General features: G+C 45.4%; 1 protein-coding gene across 28 annotated transcripts in view; it reads right to left on the reverse strand.

Annotated features, from left to right (window-relative positions):
• Positions 1-12568, reverse strand: part of CADPS (calcium dependent secretion activator) — a 476275-nt gene that overhangs the window by 158960 nt on the left and 304747 nt on the right. For all 28 annotated transcript variants that reach the window (XM_043587832.1, XM_043587835.1, XM_043587838.1 and 25 more), the window contains exon 10: positions 4283-4391. In XM_043587832.1, the coding sequence (XP_043443767.1) occupies positions 4283-4391 (109 nt within the window). The remainder of the gene's footprint in view (positions 1-4282; positions 4392-12568) is intronic.

Below are 12568 nucleotides of genomic sequence, written 5' to 3' on the forward strand. Positions count from 1 at the left end.
CCATCAGCCCAGAGCCTGACGTGGGGCTCGAACTCACGGACTGCGAGATCGTGACCTGGCTGAAGTCGGACGATTAACCGACTGCGCCACCCAGGCGCCCCCCTTATGGAGGGTTTTTAAATGGGTGATTTGGATAGGATGATATACAGTTAGCAAGCTGGGAAAACTTGATGAAATGAATGGATGGCATGATAAGAAGGAAAATCTGGAAGGGAAAGAAAGAAGAGTTCTGAGGGATGCCCGAAGCCCTGAAAAATGAACACTAGGGAGGTAAAAGAAAGAGTGAGTCAACAGACCTTCTGCAGCCCAGCCTCATGGTAACTTTTGGGATAAGCCACTTTGATACTGCCGGTGACTGCCAGGCTAGGCATCACCGGCGGGTACTTTCCCTGCCCCAACCCCCACCCTCCAGGGTGTTGGATCCCCACCCTCCTGGGCTTGGGAGGCTGTGTTCCTGGAGCCACCCTCAGAACATCAGTTCATGGAGTTGCTTTGGACAGTGGAGAGCTAAAGGTAGAAAGATACTAAGAAGTTTTCAGATGTTCATTTAATCCTCTCAATGGTCTTCCTATGAAGGAAGCCTTATTATTCCCATTTTATAAATGAGGAAACGGTCACAGAGAAGGCGATAACTAGCCCATGAACACAAAATAGGGCTGTAAGTATCCGCGCTGGGCTTCTCCCCCCACCGTCTGGCTCCAGAGCTAACGATCGTAACCCTTGTGCTATACTCCTGCAAAGCTGAATAGCATGGCCTGATGCACAGTAAAAGCTCTCTGAGAATTAGTTGTTAACAACAGAATGAAGCCTCATCGTGCACAGAGTGGGACCCAAGGAGAAATCTCTAAAGCAGCAGAAGCCGTGGCAATGACAGCAGCGGAGAGCAGCAGAGCCTTTCCAGAAAGCATGGGAGACCAAGGGCACACCAACGACAGTGAGGAGGGAGCAGAGCAACCCAGCTGAAAGGATCCCAAGGGAGGAGAAAGCAAAGTGAACATCGACACATGCTCCGAGGCAGCAGAGTTTTAGATCAGGCAGAGCAATTCCCGGGGACGGAATCTGTGGGACGTGCCGTATGGAAGTGCATGGGCGCTTCAAGGAGAACGTGGAGCACAGCCCCACAGGTATGGACCTGTCAAGAATGAGAAAACACGTCTGGGAAAGGACAGAGGCAGCCCAGGCAGGGAATAGTGGCCAGTTCCCTGCAGGGTGGAAGGGGGCTGCTGTTCCAACAAACTGCTTGGATGGACATGGTCTATTTACTTATTTACTAAAAGTTTATTAATTCATTTTTGAGACAGAGAGAGAAAGAGAGAGAGAGAGAGAGAGAGAGAGAGAGAGAGAGAGAGAATCTCAAGTAGGCTCCACACCATCAGCACAGAGCCCGATGCGGGGCTCGAACTCACAAATGGTGAGATCATGACCTGAGCCAAAACCAAGAGTCAGGAGCTTGACTGACTGAGCCCCCCAGGAGCCCTGACATAGTCTATTCCTAAAGGCAAAGTTGTCTAAGGCTTGATGTGCTTGTTTAAATTGTGCCGTTGAATTATTCGGAATGTCCTTTTATTTAGACGTAATTACTTAATCTCATAGAACTTGAGAGATCACTGTACACTCTCCAAACCATACCCAGGGAGAGTTGAAGTGAAGCATTTTCCATTTTTAGGTAAAGATGAGCACCCTGTATGTAAAATTCACACACAATGATTTACTAATTCCCCAAATTAACATTTCAAAGATACTAAAACAGGTAGAGTTGACGGGGCACACAGGCTTGGGTCTAGGTGCCCATTTCAACCAGAGGCTGGTGCAAAGGCAAGGACACGCACCCTTAGGACGCTATCTGCCCCATAAACAACCTCCACCTGTTGGCTCCACTGGCGCCCTGCATAAAGCCAAGAGCAGGAGAAAGAGGAAGTACTCAGATGTCCTTCCCCATTTGCACGCTCACCTGTCGGGGGCAGTTGAGATTTTCAAATCTCTGAGGACAGGGGCTAAATTGTGCATGACTCCCTCTCCAGCTGGCAAGCGTGACCGTACATAGGGATCCCTCTACACTGCTTATTTAACTATGAGGATTCTGCCTTCCACCCCTCTGGTTCATAGGTTAGGAGTGGGGCCCAGGAACTTCTACTTTTATTTTTTATTTATTTATTTAAAAAAAATTTTTTTAACATTTATTTATTTTTGGGACAGAGAGAGACAGAGCATGAACGGGGGAGGGGCAGAGAGAGAGGGAGACACAGAATCGGAAGCAGGCTCCAGGCTCCGGGCCATCAGCCCAGAGCCCGACGCGGGGCTCAAACTCACGGACCGCGAGATCGTGACCTGAGCTGAAGTCGGACGCTTAACCGACTGAGCCACCCAGGCGCCCCAGGAACCTCTACTTTTAACAAGCACTCTTTAAGCAGTTCTGAGTTAGACTTCTTCTGACAAGTGGGAGCCTTTAAATCTCCATTTTCAGTCACACATCACTTTGGAAATACATAGGACTTCGTACACGGAAGAGCAGAAAAGAAGTGGCTTCTTATTCTCAAGAACATAATCCGTTTACTTTCCGTTTACACCTTTGGTGGAGGAATTTATAAATGATATCCCGTGGGATCAATGTGGAAAAAAGAAAAGAGGCTTTTAGCATATATGTGCGCGGCTAACTTTTGCATGTGTACAGAACAGCTTTCTCTCCGCTCCTGCCCTCCCCAGTGTAGGAAGAGAATTCTGGTTCCCTGGGCTAAAATAACAATTCGAGCTTTGCTCTAGCGGTACGCATCGCTGTGTTTTCCTGCAAGTGCCAAAGAATGACGTGGGCTAGACCCTGAGTTCCAGCTCTTTTTCTCTCTTTTCAAAATGGGAAAGATGGTCCTGGTCCTGTCTCCTTGGTGGGATTGTGTAAGGTCCAAATGCAACCGTGTGGGAGAAAGGAGCAGTGAACGGGCGCGGAAGGAATTACTGTCAGAAGAAGATGCTAGTGTATTTCCTTCTCAGGTGGGGCCCTTTCGCCTCCCGCTGGAAAACGCAGGTCTCTCGAAAGTTGGAATCTATTTTTCTCAAGGGAACGCGATGGTTTGAGAAGAATGCAGACTATCACAGAACCCGTGAGGCTGGTTTCTTAACGCAGGAGCCACATCCTTTCAGTGAGATGCGTGCAACTGTTTCAAACCCGTAGTCTCCATTCACTAGGAAGGCTTTCCAGGCGGAAACATTCGCCTTCCATGGTCAGCTCCCTATCACGCTCTGGCCCGAAGCAGATTACCAAGGCGGGAGGTGGGCGTTGGTCCAAATCACTCAGGGTGGCGATTCTGAAGGTGCTCATTTTCCGAGGCGGGCTGGGCCTTCCCCCGCCGCACCTTTTCAGGTTAACATCCTATCTTTTCTCAAACTCTGTTTTTCTTTTATGTGTATTTTGTTGCATGTGGAAGAGCAATATGGGAGTAGAAAAAAAGGTTTTGGGCCAAATAAAGCAGTATGGTTGGAAATGTTTCCCTTGTGCAGATTTGGCATAAAAATAAACTTCTCTGGGAGAGGGCTGTTGGTGCTTGTTGTTCATTAATATGCTGAAATGATTTCGCACCCCCCCCCCATTTTGAAGGTTCTTTGAGGCTGATTTTTATTCATTTTTCCCCCCCGGGAAAAAGATAAAACGGGGGGGGGGGAAGAGGTGTGAGGGGGCAGGATGTAGAACTTATGAGAAATACTACCATTTGTGTGGTTCTTTTAGTTACATAAGGCTAGGAGCTTGGGTGTCTATGCTGGGGGACTGGTGTCTTCTTAGGAAAGAAGGGCTTTCTTTTCAAGTGCCATCAGCTACCCCTGAATTGTAGTTACCAGACAGAGATACGCAGGATGGGCTCCCTTAGATGTGGAGACGCAGACCCTGCCAGGCCCACACATCACTCGTGAAAAACTACACACACTGACATACACACACATAGTCCTGAGGGCACCGATAGGACTCCCCGTTCAGTCATGTCCTTTGTAGCATTCTAGGTGGAGTGCATGTTTCCCATGCCACAGCTATGGAAGAGAAAAATGTATTATGTTTTCTGTTTGCTTTTATGAAGATCCATTGGGTAAAACCAAAGCCCTTGATTGAGACGGCGTTCACTTAACCAGGATGGAAACTCCATAAGATCAGGGCCTGTGGCTGTCCTGGTCACCTGTAAGACCTAGTAAGTCGGCTTAGTGCCCGGCACAGAGGACGTGCCCAGGAAATGTGAGTTGACCCGTGACTGGTGTCAGGGGAGAGTTCTGTGGGTGCAGAGCCTGGAGGGTGGGTAGGTACCTGGCTGGGGGTCGGTGTAGTCCACAGTGTAGCCATCCAGCTGTAGAAGTTCCTGAGGCTCCGCTTTTTTCTCCCGATAACTGCACATAGCAAACGTGTATTGACTGACCTGGGAAGGAAAAGCAGATCGTCAGGTTGTTACCTCGGTCCCTGAAGAAACCCTCTCCTGTCAACCATGTCCTTGTCCCTGAGACCCTGTACTTCGTAGCTGGGTTCAGGTTGAGGTTTGCTACCCGCTGGCTGTGTGAGTTAGAGCAAGTTACTCAGACTCCCTGGTCCTTTGTTACCCCACGTGTAGACTGGGATATAATGTGAGGACCTACCTCCCCACTGGCTTATTGTGAGAGCTGAATGAGTTCACGTGTGGAAGGGACTTAGAATTTATTCCTGACACCAAGTGCTTGATAAAAGCTGGAAGTTATTATTGCTGTTTGTTATTTTAATGGGCTAAGCCACATGCAAATTGCCATTTCTGTAGCTCAAAACTGGTCAAATAGTGGAAATTTTATAGGTTTTACCTGATGTAACCTTGGCCCTGGCTGAGACTGCCCCGTTCGCACAGGCCTTTTGGTCAGCAGTTAGGGACCAGACGCTCGTTTGCTAATGCCCCAACTATTTCTTGTTACCATTTTATTTTTTGCAAGCCAATTCTCAGAGTCAAGCCACACATTTTTGTTTCCCCCCTCCCGTCTCCCACGGAAGGAGGGCTTCCGGTTGCTTTGCAAAGCCCTCCCTACATCTCAGACAAGCGCAGAAGTGACATGCTGTCACAAGCAATGAGCCCTTGATCACTAGGTGCCAGTCACAGTAGAGCCAGCCTCGGTCCCTGATGGCAGGGCCGCTGTCCCTGGGCAGCCCTCACCAGTGACACGGGCATCTATGCCAATGCTGGGCGAGGGCTCCACAGCTGCAGGCCGGCCTTCAGGACCCTGTCGCCATGGTGTGCGTAGACCCAGCACGGAAACCTAGCAATTCTGCATCGGGCTCATTTGCAAGGTGCCTATGGGAGAGCAAGCACCCCTCAGGGTTTGGGCTAAAAGCCTGTGGGCCTATTTACCATCCACAATGTCAAACGTCTTAGAGAAGGAGTGCCACATCCCTTATCTCTTAGTTCCCTTTATTAAGAGAGACATTTTCGAAGTGAACTTTGATTCCTGCTGGAGACATTTTTAGCCTCCTCCATGGTGAGATCTGTCTTTTTTTTTTTTTTTAATGGCAATTAGAAATTGGTGCTCTCCAGCCCTGTACCCATCCGTCGCCCATCTCCCACATCCTCTGGGGCCTGAAGGTCCTAATGGCAGATAAAGGACTGTGACTGGTTTATCTACTGCTGCCCTCTGTTGGTTCCTAGTGAAAACTTACTTCACAATGCATATATATGGTTTGCAGAACCTGTTCCTTATATGGCAAGGCCTTGAGGGACTTCAAGGAAAACAGAAAGCCAGATCACTAAGAGTATTTTCATAAGTGGACGTTCATTATTCTTTGCAATAAGCAGAATAACCAACAGCATCTCTTCTCCTAGGGCAAGCGTGGGGGTCACATTGGCCAAGGGGTCCATCCCAGCTCTGATAAGCTTCACCTACCTAAGTCTCAGCGTCCTCGTCCGTATTTTACTTGCATCTTATTGTTGCTGGGGGGATTAACTGAGCAATAAAGATCTTCACATACTATGTGTGACAATCACATAACAAATGCTCAATCTATACATTTAAATAAGCAGCTTCCTTGCATTTACTGCTACCATTCTAATATAGAGTAGTTGAGTAGGTATAATTGCCTCCTAGATTATAAATCCACTGAAGGTAAGCCTAGGGAGCCAAACGTCTTGGTTATATTTGCCTCCTTATAAACAAAGTCTACCATACAAAGGGCATTGGCCGATTGAGTCTGATTGGTTCTAAAAAGTCAAGTATGTATAATCTAATAAAGATATTTGGGGGGGGGGTCCAAATTTACATGTTATCCTAAGCACAGCACCAGACCTTTCCAACTCATTGCTTGTCTGAATAAATGATACCCCGAGTCCCCAGCATGAGACTGACCATACATATTGCCAGAACGGTTCCACAGTGATTTTTACCTGTCTCTGGCAACACAAGAGATGATGTAGTTTGTTAACGTGATTATTAGCCAGAGCGTCGCAGACGCTAACTTGAGATCAGAAAAATATCACAACAGAAGGGCGTCACTTCAAGATTCATGCATTTACTATTGCTACACACCTTGGGTTTTTGATTTCCCTGTTCTATTTCAGGTGCCTGCTTCCTGGAGCACTGTGCTCTGCTGCCCTCTTCTGGTAATACTGCAGAAGTTGTCCTGACAAACTTCGAGCTAATAGAAACTAGAATCGGTTTATTAGAAGAAGCATTTTAATTGGGAATCTGGTGACTTACTTTAGGAAGTAAATGCAGGAAGAAGAAATTCCAATTTTTGCAAATGTGAGGGGGCACTTCAGTTTTTCTAGCGTGTTGGAAGGGTGGGGGAATAGCAAAAGGTTTGGGAATGTTTTGCTTTTTTTTTTTTTTTTAAGCTTCTACAAGACATCACTAAGTGAAAGGCATTGCCAATGAAATGAATGTTTCTCTGCCTCAGTAAAATTCTCTTTAAACTGAATTTTGATAAGAAGTTAATGAGATGGTGAGCACTCGTGTAATGATGGCACAGAAAGACCTAGAATGTCACAAGTCAGAGAGTTGGCCACCCCTGCCACAGCAGCTGGCCCAGAACAACAGAAAACAGAGACCCAATGATCGGAAATGACCCACAGACATCTGAAAGTGCTCTTTGGAGAGAAAGGCTACAGGACTGCAACGTTTACATCTTTGGAATTTTCACCTGGTGCATACCTTCATATGGAATCGTGGGACCAGATGGGCTGTTGGGACTTCTGAGGGTACAGCCTTCAAGGTTTGTTTATAGGCGGCCGGACCTCCAATTTACACAGCCACCCTCAGCCTATTTTCAGGCACTATTTAAACTAGGAAACGGTTTATTAACAGCGTTTCTTAAAGAGTGGGCTGAGGCCACTTTCATTAGAGCATGCATATGGGAGGGTGGGGTATCAGTTATAAATATGTATATTCTTTAAGACCGAACAACAGAATCTCAGGTCAGGCTGGGTCTCAGGGATTGATATTTTTCATAACTGCTCTAGATGTTTCTTAAAGCACACTGAAGCTTGAGAACCATTGTTTTAATATACAGGAACTGTCCAGAAACTTTCAGTCCCTGACTTTCAGGTATATTTAACAATTAGCACTCAGATACGAGATGAAAGGGTCTGTGCTTTCTTTTCCTTGGACTCTCTCTTCTCCTTCACCCCATTATCCCTTGAAGACTTAAGTCCTTGCACATACGACTAAAGACAGAATACATTTTGTCTAGCCACCCCCCCCCACCTTCTTGCCTTTACCATCATTTCTTATGAATGCCTCAGCTGTTATTTTTACTGAACCCCAGTCACTCGCCCTTGCCCAAAGTTCACATACATCCATTTTAGAAAAGAGTTCTTTATTTATGGTAGATTCATTCATTCATTTAACAAATCCTTAGGTAATACGTTTGGTGCTAGGAATATATAGATGTATTAAACCAGATATGACTTCTGCTCTCTTGCCTAGTGTGAAGGCAGACATTAATCACATTACCTCAGAAATGTGTAACTTTAATGGGGACAAGTATTTTAAAAGGAGATATATGGTACTATAAGAGCTTAGGAATTTGGTCTAGTTGGGTGGCCACAGAAAGTTTTCATGAGGAACCACTGACTGATGGAGCCAAGATCTGAAGATGTAGAAATTTTTATGATACGAAGAATAGAATTCCTGGGACCAACGACCATTTTAATTTTATTTTTAAAAGATGCTCAACTTAAAATTTTTTTTTATTTTTTAAACAAAAGTTTATTCATTTTTGAGAGAGAGAGAGAGAGAGAGAGAGAGAGAGAATATGGGGGAGGGGCAGAGAAAGAGGGAGAAAGAGAGACTCCCAAGCAGGCTCTGCTGTCAGCCCAGAGCTGGAGGCGAGGCTTGAACCCACAAACCAAACCCCGAGATCACGACCTGAGCCAAAATCAAGAGTCAGAGCTCACCTGACTGAGCCACCCAGGTGCCTCCAAAAAATATTTATTTTTAAGTAATCTCTATGCCCAATTTGGGGTTCAAACTAACAACCTCAATATCAAGCAGACTGAGCCAGCCAGGCACCTCAGGACCATTTTTAACGTGACTTAGTTGTAAATGAAGGGTCACAGAGTCTAAATCCTAGACTCCTGATTGACGTTAACATGAAGGCCACCTGGTGGAGTAGAGGGAGAATAGGTTTTGGAGCTATACAGACCTGGATGTGATGCTCAGATCCGCTATTTTCTAGGTGTGTGTGACCTGGGGTAATTCAGTTAACTCTGCTGGGACTCAGTTTCATTTTCATTAAATGGAGCCGATGATAACAACCGTGGAACGTGTCTTATGTTTGAATACAGAGCATTAATTTCTCTGGTAGCTGAATGCTGATTTTACTAGACGAAATCACCATCTTTCCCACTTTCAGTCTACCACATGGCTCCTGTAGGGGTATTTGCCCCTCTAGCCGGAGGTAGGGTGGGTGGGACATACGGCCCGACCTAGCCAATCAGCATCACATCTCCCTGGCTACAGTGATAGGTAGGGAGATGAGCACATGACCACGAGGGCCAATAAAAGCTCAATGAACTACTGAGAAGAAAAGCTTTCTTTCTTCTGGGGCTGCTAAACTGGTGTAAATCCTGACCCTTCCCAGTATTCTGCAGGGAGAGAATGTTGTTTGAGGGTGATACCTGCTCATCAGAAAACACAATCAAGAGATGGTAATGATAGAGGCTCAAAGCCGTGATGGCTTTGCCTGAGCCCTGGACCTAGCCTTGCCAGAAGAGTCTTTATTCAATTGCTAATTTAATTAACTAACCAATACAATTCTTCCCACTTTAAAACTTAAGCTAGTTTGGGTTGGTGTCATTTGCAACCAGAATATAAATACATATGTTCTTTAAGGCAACTGTAAATTTGAGTGGGAAAAATGGAGAGAGTTAAAAATCACTCAACTACTTATAGGTCTTACAATTCATTAAAAAAAATTTTTTTAATGTTTATTTATTTTTAAGAAAGAGACAGAGTGCGAGTGGGGGAGAGGCAGAGAGAGGGGGAGACACAGAATCTGAAACAGGCTCCAGGCTCTGAACTGTCAGCACAGAGCCTGACCTGGGGCTTGAACTTGTGAACCGCGAGGTCATGACCTGAGCTGAAGTCGGACGCTCAGCAGACTGAGCCACCCAGGAGCCCCAGTCTTACAATTCATTTGTGGGGTTGACTTATTTAATATGGTTTCCTGAGCTACAACTACTATATTCCAAGGCACTTTACATTATCGGACAATATGTTATCCTTTTCAGATTTAGTGATTTTTCTGAAAGCTAGAGCAGAGTTTTTAGTTTTTATATTATACATAGAAAATCAGCAATAGGGTAGCACTGGTTCTGTCTGATGCAAGGTAATTTAATTCTAGAACATTGTATAGGCATAAATCTCTTGGGGACTGGTCCCATCAAGCGCTTGGAATCATGGAAAGTATTTGGAGTCAGAAGACCTGTGTTAGGTTTCACACTGGCTGCCTATTAGCTGTTGACCATGGGCACGTCACTTAACCACTCTGAGCCTCACTTTCCTCAAATATGAAATGGGTTAAGACTTGTCTTCATTGTATTACAGAAAGGGTGTAAAGACCAACTTGATGAACACTTTGCAAAGTCTAAGAGGCCATACAAATATGAGCAACTGTCAGCATTATTAGAAGAGCCACATAATATTATGGTTTGTATGGTGCTAGAAAGGGAAAAAATGGCTCAGAAATACGTTGCTGAAGACCAATCAAAAACTGATTCTGACCTGAAGTCTTTTGGGCATAGAAGAAAAATATTTTTATTGTATTGTATTGTATTTTATCTTATCTTATATTTTTAGTAAAAATATTTTTAAACTAAAAGGATCATAGTGATGAGACTTCCTAGCCTGGTCTGGGTGATGAGTTGGCCACTTCCATTCCTCCCCTTACCCACCCAAGCTGGAGAGCTCTAGGGAGGGCTCTATGGAGTTGGCACCTTTATCATTAGCATTGGTTTGGTCAGAGTTCCTAATAATGGTAACCAGTGTGTTTGGTTCTTCCCATGGCTTCCAGGGTTTAGAATGAATTTACCAGCAACTTCTTGACTTGGGGTGCTGAGGACTCATTTCCCCTTACTCTTTCAGTTAGAGTTTGCAGCCATGTTTTTGAGACATCTATTGGAACTTAAAGGAACATGGCTGAGGAAGCTTTCTCATGTCATTTGCATATAATCATCTGTATCGATATTCTGATGCTCAACTCCATGGGGTCATAAACTCTGAGATGGGGTGGTCTAAAGGGGACAGCAGCTTTTGCTTTTTATTTGTTTGTTTGTTTATTTATTTAAGTTTTTAAATGTTTATTTATTTTTGAGAGAGACAGAGTGCAAGTGGGGGAGGGACAGAGAGGGAGGGAGACACAGAAGGTGAAGCAGGCTCCAGGCTCTGAGCTGTCAGCACAGAGCCCAATGTGGGGCTCAAACCTATGAGCTGTGAGATCATGACCTGAGCTGAAGCTGGACATTTAACCGACTAAGCCACCCAGGCACCCCGGAAGCCTTTGCTTTAAAAAGGACAACGACCACTGAGGCAACAATTCTTTAAAGGTAGTCTCTGGGCAACCAGCAACGGTATCTCCTGGTGTGCTTGTAACACACAGGTTCCCCAGTCTTATGCCAGACCTACTGAATCAGAACCTTCTGGATGGCACTTGGGATGTGGATTTTATTTTTTAATGTTTATTTATTTTTGAGAGAGAGAGAGAGAGACAGAGCATAAGCAGGGAAGGATCAGAGAGAGAAGAGAGCACAGAATTCGAAGCAGGATCCAGGCTCTGAGCAATCAGTGCAGAGCCTGATACAGGACTTGAACTCATGAACGGTGAGATCATGCCTGAGCCGAAGTCAGATGCTTAACCTACTGAGCCACCCAGGAGCTCTGGGATGTGGATTTTAAATAGTACCCAGAGCCGGTGGTCCAGGCCTGTACTGGAGAACACCATCTCATTGCATAGGAAGACTTAAGTCTGTGGCACAGAACTCCCCAGGTTGGGGGCAGCGTCCAGCCACATCCATTCTGATTTTAGTCTCAGTCCTTAAAAATGGGAATCGCTGCTTTGGTACAGAAACCCTCTGAGGATACCCTTTGTCCCTGGCTAGTAGGAAGTCCATTTACAATCTATCTTTTCGTTCCCCCAAAGTAGTAACACTAAAAGGAAATCTCATTTAGGGCGAATTTTAATAGTTCTTCATTACAGACAAAAATGTAGACTCTATGTGCTTGTCTGTATGTGTGATGGGGGGGGGGAGGAGAGCTGGGGGTGGGAGGGGAGAGGATTTTGAGGAGACTGGTGTTGGGTGTCTTCTCTTCCTCTTAGGTTTTCCGCACTGTTTTCCTTGAAATTAAATTTAATGGAATTCATATTTGTGTTGGGAATCATGTATTACAAACTCTCTGTAAAAATACTTCCCGAGACCTAACATGAGTAGAAAGGAAGAAATATTCAGTAAGTCACTCGAGTAGCATATACTTCCTATGTGTGGTTTGCATGCTGATGTCCTTGAAGCTTGTTCCAAGGCTGCCTGGGGAGTGGGAGGCAGGCTGAGGGGAATCTGCTTCCCTCCCCAGCTCCTTCACCCATCCCCACATTTGGCCAGAGTGAGTTCTCCTGGTTTCCCTTCTGCATTTTGAGTTTCGATGGCAGGGTTTGGTGGCTAAAAAGAAACTGGTGATCGTTTATACCTGTGACTGAAATCAACATGGCATGCAGCTCTTGGGTGCTGATTGTTACTACTCGTCCCATCATCCTTCTCTTCCAGCAGCCTCAGAGATTTTGCTTCCCTTGAACTGGGCCAGACCTGGCGCTCTTGCAACTATGGTGGCACTGGGGTTGTTTCCAAGGGGGTGAGCTTTTGGGTTATCATTGTGATAAAACACTTGCAAATGTGGTCACTTAAACAATGGAGGAGAAAAAGTGGGAAGAATCCAAAGACAATGCAATATTTTCTAGGTAGGATCAAACTGCTTTTAGACATTGTTGCCGTGAACAGGGCTCTGTGACAGTGGGCTGTCATGTCACCTGTGTTGGCCACAGAGGTTGTTAAGGGAGGAATCTGATTTAAGTTGGAACTGAAGGTTATATTTGGACGAT

Source organism: Prionailurus bengalensis, chromosome A2 (genome assembly GCF_016509475.1).
Source record: "Prionailurus bengalensis isolate Pbe53 chromosome A2, Fcat_Pben_1.1_paternal_pri, whole genome shotgun sequence".
NCBI classification, from domain to species: domain Eukaryota; kingdom Metazoa; phylum Chordata; class Mammalia; order Carnivora; family Felidae; genus Prionailurus; species Prionailurus bengalensis.